Source organism: Athene noctua, chromosome 4 (assembly GCF_965140245.1).
Source record: "Athene noctua chromosome 4, bAthNoc1.hap1.1, whole genome shotgun sequence".
Taxonomy (NCBI): Eukaryota; Metazoa; Chordata; class Aves; order Strigiformes; family Strigidae; genus Athene; species Athene noctua.
The window spans coordinates 85036552-85056096 of NC_134040.1; the positions used below are offsets into that span (position 1 = coordinate 85036552).

Below are 19545 nucleotides of genomic sequence, written 5' to 3' on the forward strand. Positions count from 1 at the left end.
AATACAGCAATTGTATTCAAGTGGCACTAATCCTTTCATTTTTCATTTATAAATATGACAACTTTGGCTAAGGTTGTGTGTTTCGACTACAGGTTTCGAATTAGTGCGGGGACTAGGTCCCCATTATTTATTTACAGGTGTTTCCCCTATTGTGCCCAGATATTAACAGCACTTGCTGTAAAGTACAACCAGGTAAACACTGCCAACAAAACTGTAAAAGCAGTTATAAACTATTGCATATTCATGAAGTGGAACAAATACCAGAACCAGTGTTTAGGTTTTATTTCATCATCAGATTGTCCAGATGGATGTACTGTACTATGTACAATTTAAACAAGAATTGGCAAACACGCATTTGCATTTCAGCTGTAACTGTATTAAGAGATTTTAAGAAGATCTTCAATGAACCATGCCAGGCAGCTCCCTACGGTACCCAGTAACTCCTAGTGAAACAGAGGAGAGCGCCACATCCCGGATCGGACTAGACACTATGATTTAGCTTAAGTCCGTCCCCTCTGGCTGTCAAAGGAAGAAAAGCTTTGCACACTTTGGGATCACAGAAGATCTGAATATTTGGATCCTCACTGACCAATCAGTAAGAGAAAGGGTGTTTGGGGTTTTTTTCCCCTCATTTACATATGGGCTCAGATAGCATTCAATCTTTCCTTCTGAGCAGTTCAAGAAAGTAAGTTAAACCACAAAGCTCATTTTGAGCACGATTGTAGAACCTATTGAAGCCCCACGTTCCATTAAGAGTTCTTTTATAAGCTACACTGGGAGAAGTTTATGAAAAGTTCTCTATTAAGAACTAGATAACATAACTGGATCCTATCTGTTATGCTGAAAACGCAGCTCTCTGCTCAACCCAAATCCTTAACTTGCCTAGAACAAGACAGAAACAGTAAGCTAATAACAGGTTAGCACCAGGCAAGAACAGCGCAAGACTGATGAAAGCCCCCTACAATGGTAAGGATTATAAAGAATTTTCTTGCTAGATGAATATTTGCAAGACAGTTTCCAAGTATGAATAAAGTTGTGATCCAGTGAATTAGCACTGTCCCTTCCTTATTTTTTCTTCTATGGTTGTAGAACTCCTTGAAATAAAGTTCATGTACTACTACTGGTAGTTAAGTGGAATCCATCCGATTTCCTCCTACACAGTTTCCAATCACGCCAATCACAATACTAAGTACTGAACACAAAGTAAGAAACTGCATGAAAATCAAACAAAATATTCAGATGCAAGTATAAGCGGCTCAGATAAAAATTATTCTAAAACCAGATCTTTTAATGTCTACTTTTTCTCCAAAGTAGGCAAAAAGCAGAGTTACTGCATCTTTTTATATTTATTTGTGAAACAGAAAACATGGTGGATTAGATATGCAAAAAAAGCAGAGGCTGTGTGTGTTTATTGGTGGGTTTTTTTAAGAAAAAAAAAAAAAAAAAAACGACGAGTACACGAAATGTGCTTGGTTCTGAAGACTGCCCAGAGCAGCTGTGGCTGCCCCCTCCCTGGAAGGGTTCCAGGCCAGGTTGGACGGGGCTTTGGGCAACCTGGGCTAGCGGAAGGTGGCCCTGCCCGGGCTTTAAGGTCCCTTCCAACCCAAACCACTGTATGATGCTGTGAATATTTTAGCTGCCACCGGTATGGAAGATTCACCTCTTGTTACTCTTTTGCACACTGACACTGAAGTGGGGGTTGAAAGAAGTTTTTTTCAATCATTAATTGCTGTAAAGAAAACCCAAAAATCCTTCAATATTCTGCACAGGACAAAAGTCACTGTGTAAATCATTATACTTGCTAAATAGTCCAATTATTGTAAAATAAGTTCTAGTGTCCAAGCTTGTGGCCACCAATGACTCAGAGCCATTACAGCTGCTGTACTTGCTTACAGAGGTGGTTTTCTCAAGCAATCAATCTCAATTTCCTCAATATTAGCTATAAAGTTGCTGACATACGGCAAAGATATTTTTAGTCAATTCAACACTAAAAACATATGCATATTTACAGCACATGCACACAAATTGGTTCCTCTGAGGGGAAGTAAAGGAATTAGAGATGACCTCTAATTTCTAATTAGCTAGAAAGGTACTCGTTTTTCAAAAAGTATACATAAACATCTTTCTGATAAACAGTACAGCATGTACAACATGTACAGCATGCGAAAGTATATATTTGTAGTAAACACAACATATTTAATATACAATAGGCAGAAGTCCAGAGAGGCAGCTCTTAGGAAGACACCAAAGAGCCTGATGGGCAGGCAGCAATTTTCAGCTCTCCCTCTTTCCAACCCCAAACACTACAACAGCTGCAGAGTATTATGAGTTCCTAATTACTCCAAGCAGTCTTCAGGTTTTGTAAATTCAATTTAGCCAAACCGTGTAACACGCAGCAAGTGTTTAGCAAACAGATACATGCAGAAATCTAGCTGTAAAGCAAACAACATTATTTGTAACTTACTATATCTCTGAACACTACTGCTCGAAGTCGATTAATATCCATATCCTGCAGAAGCCTGTCATGGTCTCGTATTGGAGAAATGCCACCCGTCACAATGTCCACTGGACTCTATAAAAATAAAAGCAATTGTTTCGGATTCTGTTTTTAAAAGCATTCTACCAAAAAGCATTGTGTACAATCATCCCCTGCTCATCACATTGTCATAACTAGAGCACGATGATCAGATATGCGTCTCACCTTTAAAGGAAAAAAAAAAAATCTGGCAAATTCTTGGGACAGATTTATTTGACTGTGGAAGGTTAAATAGGTAGGCGTTAAATTCACATCTTGGAAGAACTGCTTCAGGATTTCCAGTGTTCATCCCTTCAGCTGTGTTAAAGTACCAGTGGTGCAGGTATAAATTTAAAAAAAACTAAATTTAAAAAAAAGTACAGAGTAATAATTATTGACTCTCGTGTTCCTGAATGTGATCTTACACTTGCCTTTGCCGCAGACTTTCCTGTTCCTATAAAGCCCTGCACCGTTTTTTGGTTCTTCACAACGTCTCCAACAGGCTTCATCTGTGCATGCTGCTGACACTCCAAGCAATTCCTTACTGCTACCGCACATACTTGAAGGGAAAAGAAACGTTAAGAATTACTCCAGGAAATAGTATTGTCTACATCCCTTACAGAGACGTATAATACAGTTCTGTTTATCACTTAAACTAAAAAGTTTAAGCACATCACTGAAACGATATTTTGCTTCCATAAATTTTAAGTAGTTGCAAAGCAATGCTCAAAATTCTTTCATAATTTCTAACTAACAATTAATACTAAGCTACTACAACATGTATGCTCTATCTAATGGATACTTCCAAGTGAATTAGCATCCCTGACAGAAATTTTACCATGCATACAACCATGGGGTGGGGAGGGTGAAGACAGCTAGTTTCACAGACTGGCAAGGAAGACAAGTGATCGATACACTAGTGAAACAATGACAATGTTTGCTTCAGAATGCTCTGTTACTCTTGGACTAAAGGTTCTGAAGTTACACAATTTTTTTTTTTTTTTTAGCTTCACAATTGTACCTGTTTCACCTTCTAATATTAATTTCAAAGGAAAAAAGAACTACCCCACCTCTATACCTGTTTGCATCCCATAAATCTTGTTCTACCTGCACAAAGTTTTAATTGCCTAGAAAGGGAGAGGAAGGCTAATTACTGTTGATGCTCTGAGCTGCTCTGCCACTCATGCAAATTATACTTTTCATTACAAGAAGTCTTACAGCATGCAACTAGCATGAACACTCTCCTCCTGTATTAAGTAACTGAGCCCAGTTATGATCTTCCATGTTCTCATTTCCAGAACAGTCATTACTGTTTCAGGCAATGACCACTTTCTTTCAATCCAATTTGATGCAAACATACCGTAATACTGGATACAACTACTGCCCAGTCTGAACCCTACTCTCTAGAAATCTACATCTCTAGTTTTCACCGTATCTTGATCTACTGACCTCAAGATTTAAACTTCTTTTCTACATATTGTAAAGGTCCATGTTTTGGTATAGAGTATAAGATTTCTTTTTCTTAAAGCTGCTATATTCTCAGCATTGACTGTTTGGGGAACTTTGGCAAAAGAAATATCTCCATGGATAGAATGAATTATGCATTCACAACAACCAGGCTAACACACTTAATCATTTATTTTATTTAAATATTTTAAAAAGAACCCTACGTATATGCATTGCAGAATACAGTAATGGTAAAATAGTAAAAGATCCCAGTGCTTCTTTGACTAAATGTAATCTTGATTTAACAAAAAAATGACAGGAAAAAAAAAAAAATCAAGCTAACAATTGCTAACTCTTTAGAAGCAGCAAGCTCCTAAACTCATTAAGTGGCTTTACTTGCTTACCCAGACGAAGACATTGTCGCAGAATTCCTCCAGATGACATATTTTTTTCAGACTCAATTTCAGTGAAACCAAGAGAGCTTGCAAAAATTAGCACATCCACAAGGTTGATTAATCTCTGAAGAAACGTTAAAGATGCTTCTACCGAAAGTCCTTGAGTTGGCTCAATATTCTCCAATTCATGCTACAGGGAGAAAAATCAAAAGCAACATTTACTTCTTCGCAAAGGTGATATTCCTACAACTTAAATGAAGATAAATATATGCTGGAAGTCCACCTTTAGTCACATTCAACAGTAGTAATTAGTTATATTCTAGGAACAACCATTAGTACTGGGATTTAATCCCATTCCAGACCACTGTGGGACAACAAAGCTAGGCAACTTCTTTTTATGTCTTCAGGCAAAGAGGGCAGGCACCCAATTTATCTCAGGGAAAGTGTGGAGGCAGCAAGGGGAAGAAAGAGATGCTTGTGGAAATATCCCACAGGCATTCCTGTTTCCCGTAAGGACAGATATAATAGTTAATACACTGCATAGAGACATCCTCCCACAAGAAATAAATTTTCAAATAAAAATGAAACTTCTTACAGTAGCAGATGTGGCAGCAGAAAGCAATGGCAATATACCACCACAAGCCATGATCATGTTGTCCATCACTTGAGAGATGAGGTGAATGGTGTTGTGCACGAATATGACATTGTCACTGCTATTCACAAAGTCCATCACAGTTTTTGTGGAATGGCTGTCCAAAAAAAAAAAAAAAACACCAAAGCATTCAGAATACAGCTTTATTTTTGTGGTATTTTAACATCTTTATGCTTTCATAAAGCTAAAACCAGACAGCTAGCAGCAGGGCACCAAATAACACATGACTATAAGGGTCAACTGATGTACCTTAATCTAAACCTAATATTACTTCTCCTTTCTGTCCCTAAACCTCTCCAGATCACAGCTTGCTAAAAACATCAAGATGTGTGTCAATCATCATTTGGACAAAGGTACTTTATAGGCTAGTCTATGATTACTTGCTATAGCAAAAGTCACTGTATCAGGCAATACAATAAACTTTCCTGGAAGTGTGAACTAGATTTGAACTTAAATCTTTGGCAAAATAAAGGAAATACTAAGGGCTTCTCAGATAAATTAAATAACAAAAAACTTAAATCCATTAAACGTGGAAATAGATTTTTGAAACAGAACCTAAACAGAAACTAAAAATATATTTTAGCTATATCTGATGATGTCCCAGGAGGTTAACTTAATGAAATCCTAAAAGTTATAGTCAGACAAATATTCACCTCAGTTTAAATTGGTTTAGTCACTTAAATACTCTATTTCTTCAGCCTTAGATTCCATTTTATCAGGTCACTACAGTTATATGGTTTAATTTAATTTGACATTCACTACTACTACAAGCTAATGTCACCACTCTTATTTAAGTTATTAAATCTTAACATTAAAATGCAGAATTACCACTGTCTTCAAAGTTTCCTTTTTCTAACTAAATTCATCTTGATGATGCATTCCAGACTCCTCTTACAAACTAATTTTTAAATGCATCGAGCATCTCTGTGTTCACAGAACCCTATCAAAGGAGCAGCATAGTGTGTAAATGCAGAAGTAACAAATATCATTTGGGAATTTTTTTTTATTCCATATTTAGATACTAACCAAAGATGCAGGCCCTTACATACATTAGGAACATGAAAATCATGGGCCTATAAAAAAAAAAAAATCAACAGCAAGACTGCCATTGATTTAAATGTAGCCAGGATTTCAGTCAGAATATACGTGCAGGCCCTCATGTCTGTAAAGAGTCTTTAAAAAAACCTGAGAATATTTGGGTATAGGTCACAAAATAAGGCTACTGGATAACGAGTAAAATACCAGATGTGTAAAATTCTAAGCCAAAGAGTGACTCCAATGCAGTTTCAGCAAAATCTCAAGTTAATTATAACTGAAACGCCAGTCTAGATCATTGCATCTAAAGCACAGAAGTTTACCTTCTCCACATCTGTATATCCGTTTCTATGGAGAAGAGCAAGTCCGTGAGCAGGCGCTGATGCATCAGTGACCACTTAAACTCGGGAATACGGAACACAGTTGACCTGGAGTCTCTTTTCTGCCCATCTGATGTAGCACTTAGCTCTTGTCCTGAAGAATCTTGCTGCCTTGAGGTCTGAATACACAGTTTGAAAAAGCAAAAAAAACCCATACTCTGATTATTAGTTTCCATGACATACACTGAAATGCATTTAATAGACTTGATTTTTAGATATTCAACAAGTTGACTGTGTACATGGTTACAAATCAAACCAAAACTATTACACAAGTGCTATTTACTGGGTGTACCAAACCTACAAACTAGTCTAGAGCAGCGCTACCACACCTGTCAGTCTAGGCATACACAAGCAGCAACCCAGCCTTACCACAGGGGGAGTGTATGTTGCAGTAGACAGTGGTTTTCCTCCTTTGAGGAAGAATGGTGCAGAATGAAGAGCATCCATTAGCAGGTATCTCTGCAGAAGGGAAGTACTCAGATACATGACTATTTAACCACGAAAAGCTGAGTCAGAAATTAAAGACTAGAGGGGTGGAGCACTGCAGCATGCAACAGAAACTCAGTTTTAATTTACACTTGCACGAAAAAGATAGGCTGACATGGAGTGACAGCCCAACCAAATTTTATAGTTTCAAATATATATATATATTTTGTGCACCTGCTAGTATAAAAAATATTTTCACAAGTTCCATCAGAATATGAAAGAAACTTAGTGCTTTTTTTTTTTTTGCACAAGCAATGTTGGCTTTTCAATAATTCTAGAGTTGAGGTTATAAGAGATCAGACTGAAAAGAGTAAGATGGAGGTTGAATAAAGAGGGAGAAGAAATTCTAGATAGAACCCTCTCAGAATATATGTTTCCTTCAATTCTTCAAACTTAAGAACAGAAGTACCAACACAGATGAAGTATTCACCTAGCCAAATACTCAGTCTCCATCAGCATCCATAGGTGGATGTAGAAAGAATAAAATCATAGATTTCTCAGTATACAAATTAGTAAGAATTATGGCTATTTTAAACAAGGGTTGAAAATATTCTTTAGGTAACTCACAAAATCCATAGACGTTAAGTCCCCACAATGTGTATGGGCACGCTTTTTCCAAAAATCTCATAAAATAAAAAAAAACTTCCTTTTATTTTTAAGCTAGACAGATGAAGGACAGGTAGAATTTACCTCAGGTATGGGTCTGGGGGGCAGAGGTGCTTCTAGACACGTGTTAGCTTTCAGTTCCAGTCTTTCTGTATCTGATGCAACGCTAGAAACATCAAGCTTGGCAATTCTTTTGTCAGAGGCTCCAGCAGGCTCTGGCACATGTGCATTCGCATTTTCTTCAGCTGTTTTGGTTTCACTAGAGGGAATCTTTTCTTCCTCCAGCTTCTTTTTCCCTTCTGAATCTGGTTGAGCGGTGGCTACTTGAACTGGAGAACTCCCTGTTTCTGGTGAAGTCAGCTCTTGTTCTTTCCCATCCACACCTTCAGTATCTTCAGATTTTGAAAGCACAGATTCAGGTTGCTTCTCAATTGTTTCTTCCTGCTTTGTCACTTTGCCTTCACTAGAGCTACATTCCTTGTTCCTTTCTGCAAACTCTTCTGAAGGTAAAGGCATACTACTTTCTACTTTCAAATCAACGAAGTCATCTTCATCTTCCACCTCTACTGTTGATTTTTCCAGTCTTTCTGGACTTTCAGGAATTTCTCCTTCCAAAGCAGTTTGCATTGCTAGAGAAGCAGCGGTGACAGCTACTGTTTCCTCCACAAGCTCAACAGCTTTGCTCGGAGAATCTTCAATCGCTTCAGCCATTACAGTACTAATTTCTGAAGCACTGGGCTTTATTGCTTCTGATTCTGGAGAAAATTCTGCACAAGGCACTGCTTTTAAACCCTGTGTAGCCTCTCTGTCTTCTCCCTCTAACTCCTCCCTATGATTAGACACTGAATGAGTTTGTTGGTCACCATCTGATGAGGTATTGGTCTCGCTTTTTTCATTACTGCACTCCACATCATCATCAGCAATACAGAAAGGAGCACTACCATCTTCTTTTAGCTCCAAACATGGCTGTTTTCCTTTGGTTTGGGCTTCTTTGCTAACTCCAGAGATTGTTCTAATAGGAGCTGAAGAACGTATTCCACTCCCTTCGCCTCCCTTCCCTTGGTACTCCCTGTACATTTGAGAAAGACTCTCTTTGTGCATTTCGAAAGTTACCTAAAACAGAAGAGTTGAAAGTACATTAGAAAATATATATTGACTGTTTTCTCTAAAAAAAAAAAAAAAAATCGTTGCTCATATCCCAAAGCTATGCTATCCTAGATTTATACTGGATACTGTGCTTGTATGGTGCATGTTGGAGATGACTTCAACTGAGAGCAAGTTTTCCTTAGGTGTCCTGTTATTCCTGGCCAAAGGAAAGAAAAAGCAGTAACACCAGAGTCAAAAATCCTAGCCTGATCCCATGGACAGGAAATTAAATGTTTACTAGAAGCACTCAGAGTTTTAAAGACTCCATCTAGCAAAAGAAGTGAAAATGTTTCAAGTTTAATATTTCTAGTTAACACTTGTGTTATTTCCTCGGCTAAATTACAGTCACCAGTAACCAGAGTTATTGTGCTCCTTCCATTCATGTAGCTGTACAGGATGCAGATAAAAATGCAACAGCATAACATCCAGGGAATTACTACATTGGAGATAGCTGACAATCTCCATTTTTTTGTAACGGGGCCACTGTGTTAAGTAGCAGGGGCACTCACTATCACTGAGCTTTTGCATCATTTTAGCACCTTGAGTATGCTCAACAATCCACAAAGATAAACAAACTTTTGAGAAGTTTACATAAAAAACTACAATCCCACAAAGTCATAGCAAAGCAAAACATGTCATGAAGCCAAAATCCTGGGGATCTCCAAATAATACCCAAAATGCTCCAGAGGACTTTTCCTCTGGCAAATGCTATTCACTCAGTCTAAAAGGCACATGAGAAGAGCTACAAAATCTGATTAATGTGAGAAGACCTCCCTACAGATAAGCTGAAAATAACTATTACTGGTTTTTAGGTATATAAAAAAAATTCCAGCTATACACACACTGATAAAATTAATTTGCCCAAATAAATAGCTGCGTGTTGAATGGAAATCTCACTGGACTAACCAAAGTTTTTATTACACTGTCATTCAATTTAGTATATCCATACCTTTCTATTTAGGATTTAGATTTATTTTCTGTAACAGAAGTGTTTATTTTTCTGTAGCTTAGTTCTCAAAATTTTCCCAACATATAAGCTGCAGCTGACGGTTTTGGTTTTTTTCAAACGATTTTCTTTATCATTAACACTTTCCATAGACAAAGCAGAACGGCACATTTTACTAAATATATGAATGCACGTTTTCTTGTTCTCTTACATACTGAACTCATTCATTTGGATCTCATAAAAATTCCATGTACGTGTGTGATAGTTTTAAGCCCTGCCGGGACCAGAGACCACGTTGCCGTTGTCCCTCCCCCTCGGACACAAGTAGGGCACAAACCCCGTGTTAAAATAAGATGAAATTTAATACAGTGTAATAAAAAATCTGAACAACAGTAGCAATGATAATAACAGTAAACAGTAATAACAGTGAACAAGACAAAAGTTATACAGAGAAATGCCGCAATGGTTACAGACAGCCCCGTGCTCCCCGCCACCAAAGCCACAAAGGAAATGACGTCAGCATGGTGTGAATAACCCAGCTGGAGATCCCTTCCACCTCTCTGCTGGGGAAACTTAACCCTACCCTAGCTGAACCAGGACACTTACAAAACACAACAAGCTTTAACAGCAACATAAAGTTTTAAGTTCCAGCAGCCCAATCTACGTAAGTGCTTTATTAAATTACCAGCCTGGTTAAAGTAAGTTGCAAGCATGAAGCAGTACAACTTCAGACAAATTCTGAAAGCATATCATCAGTTCTGTTACAGCTGCTTTCCTCTAGAACTTCAAGGAATCACTGAGGTTAAGGCCAGAAAGTAACCTTAGATGACCTAGCCCAGCCCTTGATTTTAGCTCCCTTTCCTACACATTGAGCCCAGCCCATGGATTGGATGGCAGCATCCAGAAAGTTGTACAGCCCGGATTTTAAAAATCAAGAGATGAAATCTCCCCTGGATCATTTGTTCCAAATCTACTCTACCATCTTAAAAAAAAAAAAAGGTATCACTCAGTTTTGAAAGCCTAGCTTCAATTTCTAGTCACTAATTATGTCTGCATTTCCAAGTTATTAAAAATAGCTCAATGAGGAAGAAATAACATGTTTCAAGATGTTTTTTTCTCTTTAATGTACTATAACTGTTTTTGAGTCCAAAAGATTAAGTAACAGAACCATCTAAAAAGAATGAGCTTTCATTCTGAACTATTAGAATTCTTCCAATGACCCCCTTCTACAACTTTTCCAGCTCTTTAAAAAAAAAAATCTTTAATAGTGTGAACATCCATGTTTTCACACATCTTTCCAGTGTAAGTCTCGTTCAATTCACACGCAGGAGTAAAAGCAACCTACTTTATGACTTCTCACTTCCCAATCCACAAACACATTCTATGGTGCTGGCAACTCCTCTTGGAGAAATGGCCAGTTACTTATATCTCCCTTTGTATAACCTGTGTTGGACTCTTCCGTAATGCTGACTTTTTCCCAGTGTGCTACCAACCCAATTCCCTTTACAAAAGCCTAGTGCAGCTTGATTTTCTCTTAGCAACCAAATTTATCATCGTGTTAACAGCATTAAATCAACCTTGCCTGAAAACAAGTCCAAATCTGCTCTCCAAGGTTGTGAGCTTGCTTTTACTCTCCTCCCTCCCCGCAGGATCCTGAACTCCATCTCAGAGTCACTTCAGCCAAGGCTGCCTTTGACCTTCACATTCGCAACAAGCCCCTTGGCGGTGGTAGGTATAAGCCTCTCCTTGTTGGCTCCTCTATCACGTGGAGTAGGAGGCAGCTGTCAATGAACTCAAGGAGCCTCCTGGATGGTTTACATCCTGCTGTGTTGTCCCTCCAGCATGCATCAGGGCCTGCAAACCTCAGGCTGCTCCTATCTGCCTGCTCTTGCTGGGCAGGCAGCCTGAAGCAGACACCCCCTCTAACGTCCCTTTTCCCTGCCCTCTCTTCAATCCTAACCCAGAAACTCTCAGCTGGCTCCTTAATCATCCCCAGGCAGAGCTCCATGCGCTCCAACTGCTCTCACCTAAAGGGCAGCTCCCACTCCTCACCTTCCCAGTCTGTACCTCCTAAAGAGCTGGGATCTCTGCACAGCATCACCCCAGTCACAGGAGCCATCCCACCACATCTCCACAATCCTAACAAGATCACTCATACCTCATATTACATCACTGAAAGCTCCAAATTTTCTGGGCCCTCATCAGCAACTTCACTGCCTCATTAATAAACACACCATAGCCAAGATTTGAGTTATTCTTAATAGCTTAAGTTCTTATTGCCTTGCCAACAATGGAGTCCCCCTGCCTTCAGGCTCTTTCCTTAACTTCTCATTTGATTTTAAAGACGCTGAGAATTTCAGTGCTGGAAGAAAAGTTCATCTAGATGTAAGACTCCCTATTTTATATAATCCAAGCAACCACACAAGCAAATTCTATCTAAAAACTAGCCACTGTTTTAACAAAGCCCCCCCAGTGTTTATTACCAATATAAACTTATCTTCTTCATTATTCAAAATCTTCCCATGCTACTTTCTCTCTTTTGTCCCGTTGCACGGTTTGTTCTTCCTAATAACCTACACGTGCTACCTTGAAGTCACATGGGCACCACAGGTATTTGTATTCATTTTGAATGTCAGCATGTGAATACTGAATTACAAACTGAGCGGTTTTGGTTTTCCTAAGACCATAGAAAGTTACAAGTATGAGTTCTACTGACTGTATAGGTTACAGATGCAACTGGCTTTGCAACAAGTTGATCTTTGCCCAGTTGCCATCAACAATTAAAAATATAATGTACGGTACAGGGATGCAACATAACTTCATAATCAGTCTCATGTGAAACAGGGAACAAACAATGCCTTGAAAGCCATTACACAGCAACAGTCTGGAAATCAGACTGTGCTCTCCAGGAATCTTAATCACTACTAATACAAAAAAAAACCCCACAGTGGCAAGAAGGTCAATACAGACAACTTATCTTTACAGACGGGCAATGTAAACTTATGGGCAAATAAATCCAAGTACAATCTGATGAGAATCTACGTTGATTTAAGAACAATGCAAGAAACTGCAAGGAGAGACACAGTGGTAAAGAAAATTAGGCAGTATGGAACGACAGGAGAACATCACTTAAAAAAAGCCAAAATTCACTTAAAAAGGATAGCATGTTCTACTTCCACCATTAACATCAGAACAAGTTAATGTCATGTAACAGATTAAATACTGTCCTTTAAATAATATGCAAATTAAAATAGCAATGCACAAAATGACACAGACTACCTAAACCAGTATTTTTCAAACATGCATTTCAATTTTGGGGTTTTCTTACTTATATTAAAAAAAAAAGAAATACTGCTTTGTAAAATCCAACTTTTTAACAAATCTATATAAACAGTTCTTTTTAATTTGTAATTTTGTTTGACAGGAAACCAAGAAACAGTGGTACTACCATGGAGGCACTGGGCAATTCTTCCCCCACACTTCCTGTTGCATTTAGGAAGCACACAGGGTCACAAAGCCAAACAATACATCCTCCAAAGAAAACACCCAAGGTTAACAAAAGTCGTATTAACGAAACTGCAAAATTAAGTAGAAGTTATGATCCCTAAATACAAGCGGACAGAGATACTATATAAAGGTATTGAAGATTAAACATTAGGATCTGTAAGCATGCAACAATTTATAAGACAACTGTTAGCTTGAAAAATCTTAAATGTACTTGAGTCATTTTTTATTTTCCTTAAGGCATTTGCAACTGTAAAGCTGATAATACAAAATTAATTACTAGAAATTGTTCTAAATTAGTGAGCTAAAAGGCCAATCGTTAATCTTCACCATCATTTGATGGTTAATCCATAGCTGTTTGCAATCCTTGGAATGCATGTCTACGCACTACTAGTTAAAGACACTCGTGAGCTAATAACTGCAACATTTGCCTCTGTCATTAATTTTAACTTAATTTGACGTCCAATGTTTACTAATTGCCAAGGAGAAAAATTAGCATATGGCAATGAAAAAGGTTAAGATGATTGACATTTAAATTAAAGGACATAGGGAAAATATTTTAGCTATATGTGAAGATTTTGTCCCTTTTTTTCCATTATCACATGGACAATTTTGTAGAGTAGAAAAAAGGAAGGGAATGTCTGCCAGACAGGTCAGACAATTATATAGTACTGCTGTTCCCTTATAGAGTCTGCTCAGTGCAAACTAGCTCCTGTGCTGCCGACACCATCAATAAACTCTTCATAAGTCCAGAAAGCGTTACAGCTCTTAAAATCTTAACAAGGACTTTATTGACCTGTTTTTCCCACTTCTCCTCTAGCAACACTACTGTTCAAAAGTGGAAATGAATCTCCAAACAAAACCAGGTCTGGTTAAGTGGGAGGCAGAATATCTGAAGATATCAAACCTAATTTTCAGTTTGGTGAAGTGAAAGATAGAAAGGTACTGTGTGCATCGTGCACTGCCTTACAGCCTGTAACCCACCGACCTGAGGAATCTCTGAGTTATTTCTGAGTGGTTCATAGAAGAAAGCTAAGAAAAGCAAACTGACATAGCTTCTGCAGGACACTATATATGAGAAGTTTCTAGAAGGAGTCTAAGCTTCCACCAAAAAAGCATTCACTGACACAGAGGGGGTGGGGAGGACAAAACCACTCTACCAAGATGTTCCTGCATTTTCATCTAAGTTGCAATACTTTTGCCTTTTTTCTCTTCAGCCTGGGAAAAAAAAATATGCAAGCAAATAATTTCTAGAATAAGAAAGCAAGAACTAGTCAATATAATACATAAAAGTCTCTGCTTATCTGAGAGATAATTTTATGTGTGTTGGCAGTGGTTTATTTTCAAATCAAGGTATTAGCTTACTGTTACATCACCATACAATAATAAATTGAAACAGCATACCAAACGTGTGTTTGTACATTTTCACTAATGCAACTTTTGCTTTTCATTTGTTTGAATTGCAAGACATGAGCATATTATCCTCTCAAAGTAAGTATTTCCTGTCTATCTCAAGCCCTGCCACCATTCCTACAGTTCAGCAGACTGTCAAATTCTGCCTTGTACATATTTGATACAGTTATTAAAAAAACCAAGTTGTAACTAAATTCAGTGTTTACCACTCTGCAGTGCCATAATACCCAGGTACAGGTCTTGGGCGCTTCTCTCTTTAGCCAACTTTTTCCAATCTCTCCATGCATTGCTGGCAGCTCTGTAGCAGACTCCACATCCATCATTTCAACTCACAGCCCAGAGGCCCAAGTCAGTCCCTCCAGCCATAAGACAGGCAGAACCTGAACACAGGTAGCAGCAAGTACGGAGGAGGTTTGCCTCAAACTCTGCCTCAACAGCAAAGGAAGTTACTGACAATTCTTGAGGCTGCGGACAGGTCCCATCTTCCAAGGATTTTTATACCAAGTTATACAGGTGAGAATCCATTCTCTCTTCAGGTCATCTTTGCTTAGGAAGACTCTCTCCCAGCTGTTTGCCTCTTCATGCATCAGTCCTTTCCACTGCTAATGTTTCCCCATTTCTTCCTTTGGAGACCTCTGGCTCTTCTCAACCAGTAGCAAATCTCTATTACACTCTTCTTTTAACGCTTCTGTACAGCTTCCTCTACCCAGCTGATCTGTTCCTTGCTGCTTCATAACATCTCAGTTTGCCATGCTCACTCTGTTCCTATCCCCTGTTTGACACTCTTCTTCCAGTTTGAACCAGTGAGATTTTAGCATCCTGCAGCTTTACTGATGACACTCCACCCACTCGAACTGAGCGAATAATGAGATGGAGGAGCTCCACGTTAAGAGCCCACCAGTGGTACAGATTTCTCCTCCCAACTCTTCTGCCTGCTGAATAATGAAAATACTTTCTTCTCCTCAGAGGCATTGGCTAGGAAAAGCCCTCCCACACGCCTACTACAAAAGAAGCTGTAACACGGAAACACCCAGGAAAGGTGAAGGATTGTGTCATGACCACTCATTCTGGAGGGTTCTCAGCTTTAAGGGAGGCTGCACAGTCTAGTCCCCAAGTTCCTTCTGCTGTCTGTAAGCGGGGTGACAGTGCCCACCCTCCCCGCTCCAAGAATCATTTCTATCTAGACTAAGCAACATTTTTTTATAAATAACTATTTATACCACTGGATGCACTGGGCAGTGCACAACTGAAAAGCAAGAACCTGCCGTAGTACATGGACCCTCCTGGCCACCTGCCTCAGCTTCCCCTCAGGGCAATGCAGACACACTTTTCAGAGGGCTGAAGAACATCTGAAGCCTTTAAAATGCCCCAGAACTAAAAATGCCTGCACAGACCACTGTGGGAGACCCTCCCTTCTTCAAGATCGGGAGAAGAAACGGAGGAAAACTGTCCTCAGTAACTCACAAATGTCAGTGGGATTTTGATTCAAGAGATCCTGATGGCCTGTTACTTTCTGTAACTACGGAGCCATGTTTACTTCTCTGCAAATTAGTTTTTAAATTGGCATCATATATTATCTCCTCCACCACCTAATCTTTGCTGCTTTTGCCAGTTTTCCCCCATCTGACAGTGAGGAAAATCAGGAAAACATAACACATGTAAATTGTAAGTGCTGTACGCATCTTTTTTTTTTTTATTTCTCCTGTATTAAATGAGTGGGGCACCAGAGAACCTACAAATTTACTTAATGTTCACCACTGGTTTTATTGCAACTGTACTTCCTTAGACTGAAAACCAACAATTATTTAGAAATACACCACATGTTAAAAGTCACGGTACTAATGTTTTAAGATTATACTTCTTCCCATTCAGGCCACTGAACAAAATTTTTTCACTTATACAGCAATAACAAAACACTTCTGAGCCTTACTCAATGAAAATTTCTTGACCTACTGAAAAAAAATTATCAGAATTTACCCAAATATCTTTTCTTTAACCAAACCATATGGTAACATGAAGCAACTTTTAAGTAGTAAAATATATTTAAGGGCCTGAAGTAAGCAAATGTTAGTTCTTTGCAGTAGTTTGAAACACTCAGATAATTTAGGAGTGCATTATACTGTGTAAATCATTATATTCTTTAAAAACCTGGGGAAGCCGAAAGGTCAAAAAGGCAAGTTGTCCACCATTCTTTACCTGTTTCCTATTATTAACCCCAAAATCATTGGTCCTTTTTACGAAGTGACATGGCTAGACAGACAAAAATCTAAGGCCCAGCTAGCATAGTTACAATATTTAAGAAACAGAAGTTCTTATATGCTTTCATAAATTCAGCACCAGCCAGTTAGAACCAGAGTTGTGACTTAATTTTTTCATTAATATTTTTATTGACCTAGGAGCCACAGATTAAACACCTTTGTATACACTGTGTTAATATCTGGAATACATACAAATTGGAATATGGACATGAGCAAAATACGTGAGGAATACTAAGGAATGTGGCTTTAAAAAGGTGACTCACACCTTCTAAATTCTGAGTGTAAGGAAACCAATGCAGTGCAATTATGCTAGAAAAGCCGTTGCTGCTTATAAAACGTTGTGCAGCTGTTGGAGGAGAGGGTTACAGTGACAAACAGCTTCCCTGCTACAAAGGTGGCAGGAAATCTATCAAACTGGACAATAAAATTGCAATTGAGTTTCTTTGGCTTTTTATAGCAGCTGCATGTATCTTGATGTGTAGCTCTGCAAAACCTATCCAATTCCGTAACACTGGTCCTTTATGTACTAGTTCTTCATCATAGAATGGTGTTATAAATTAGTGGCAAGAATGGCGCAAAGGGTTGTAAAAAGGAAAAATAAGCAGTAACCCAATACAATTAGAGATGAAATAATAAAACCACAAATTGTTTATTCTCTTAGCAATGTTAAGGAAATATTTTTGTTCCCATAATTCCCACATTACTTTGAAAGCATGCTAGAAATCAAAAACATCTGAGATGCACGTACCGTCGAACAATTTGCTCACTGAATTATGTCTACGCTATGGTACGTGTGAATCTCAATATTGGTGTAAGAAGATACATGAATATTCAAAATAAATAAAATTAGAGGGATTAAAAATTCAGTATTATTAGGTATTAATATCAGTTTATACAGGCATTTTCAAGGGATTAGTAAGGTTTTACCACGGAGTTTTGTTGTGATTTATCCTAATTTATGTTTATGTAATTAAAAGAGTTATGAAATATCCCCTAGCTTTATACTGCTACTTGCATAAATTGCATGTAGTATTTATAAAAAGTTCAAACAGCAAATACATAATAAAGGTGAAAAAAATCCAATTTTTAAATCCTTGATTATTGCATCGTTGTTCGTATCACTGTTGTTAAGTTAGTTTTTGGGTGGGTTTGTTGGTTAAGCATTATCATTTAGGCTTCTGGCACTGGATGTGGAGGGGCAGATGAGCACAACTGAATTGGATTAGCACCAGTGTCCAAACAAACTGAACTCCTGTAGAATTCCTTCCAAATTACACCACCACTCTGCTGCTGGCTCTGCCCACACTCACACATTTCTAACCCTGACATTGTTCAACTTTAGAGAAAGTAGGTTGGAAGAACAAACAGTCCTTGCATTTTGACCGGGAAGCCAACTCAGATAGACCTGGGAAAACTGAGAGAGGAAGTTACTTCTACCACCAACGGTACCTCACTACACCAGCATGCCAGGAACCAGAAGTGAGGAACACAGAGTGAAGCATGCCATTTTCTCATTCACTATGGTATTGCACAAAAACATACAGCCTTTTTTTGGGGGGAAAAAAAATAATAAAAACAAAAAAAAACAACCAAAAGTAACATTAGCTGTACCTCAAATTTTTTTGTATTTTCTAAACCCATGTTTTTCTCAACAATGGGCCATGGCATCATATTAAAAATCTTGGGTTTTGCTCCATGAACTCTAGACCACTGATTAGTCACATTAAGTCACTGAAGACAATGACCAAAAATCCATATAATCATTTTGACACAGAAGCTGTTTAAATGAGATTTCCAACATTACATTATCTTACAAAAAGTCTAAGACTAGAACTACAGCTTATAAGATCATGTGCTAGTTAATTTTTAAATTCAATACACCAAAGCTCTGGATAACAGAGGTGGAAAGGTGATCTTCCTTCACTCACCTCTCCATCTTTCCCCAGCAATCACACAAATGCTTTAAATTATGCCAGTTTCTATAAACTCTTAGGGATCTTTACTCTGGCTACAGCTTGCCATTGTACAATCTACTCCACCCATGCCCTCTGCATCTTGGGAGAAAGAGCGGAAAGAGGTTTTCTGAAGGCTCTGCAGTCTGACACAAAAGGAGATTAAGACTATTTCAACAACTAAAAGGTAATCTCTATAAGGGTTAAAATCTGGCCCTGGATTCTTTGCACCTGGATTCCATTTAGCTAAGTGACTATTTAACAATATTATTTCACACACTTCTCATAGATTTCTACATTTGTCTCCCCGTAACCCAATAATCCACCATCAAGCTCTGAATTCAATAAACAGAGCTGCAAAATAACAGTATTCTTGCTGTGTGTAGAGGCTGACTAATTTTGAGGAAAAAAAAAAAAAAAAAAAAATCAAGGACCTCAAAAATGCTAACAATTCCTAAAAGTGATCTTCAGGATTCACAGATGTCCTTTCTGCACTGTTACGTTGCACAATTTAGAAATACATAATTTATGATTTAATTCATCTTAAGTAAGTATTTCTGAGAAACCAGAATAAGTATGAGGCCCACGCTGGTTCAGCATAAGGCAGGGCAGTTATCTTTTATCCTACTGTGCCTTGCTCGAAGATCCACTAATAACTTTTATGTTATAATTCTGGTTGCAACGACAACAAAAACTCCGACGGAAGAATAATGCAGGGTAATAGTCTCATTCATACCACAAGGATTTGCGTTCTTGCCCTGTATCCCATGGCAGCTTAACAGCTGAAGCATCTGTCTTAACTTTGATTTCT

General features: G+C 38.2%; 1 protein-coding gene across 1 annotated transcript in view; it reads right to left on the reverse strand.

The window, feature by feature from the left end:
* The window catches only part of LRBA (LPS responsive beige-like anchor protein), a 414576-nt gene that overhangs the window by 326067 nt on the left and 68964 nt on the right, over positions 1-19545 (reverse strand). The window contains exons 22-27 of the mRNA XM_074905922.1: positions 7600-8628; positions 6367-6542; positions 4952-5105; positions 4366-4546; positions 2947-3074; positions 2465-2572 (exon numbers count right to left, since the gene is read on the reverse strand). Coding sequence (XP_074762023.1) covers positions 2465-2572; positions 2947-3074; positions 4366-4546; positions 4952-5105; positions 6367-6542; positions 7600-8628 — 1776 coding nt within the window. The remainder of the gene's footprint in view (positions 1-2464; positions 2573-2946; positions 3075-4365; positions 4547-4951; positions 5106-6366; positions 6543-7599; positions 8629-19545) is intronic.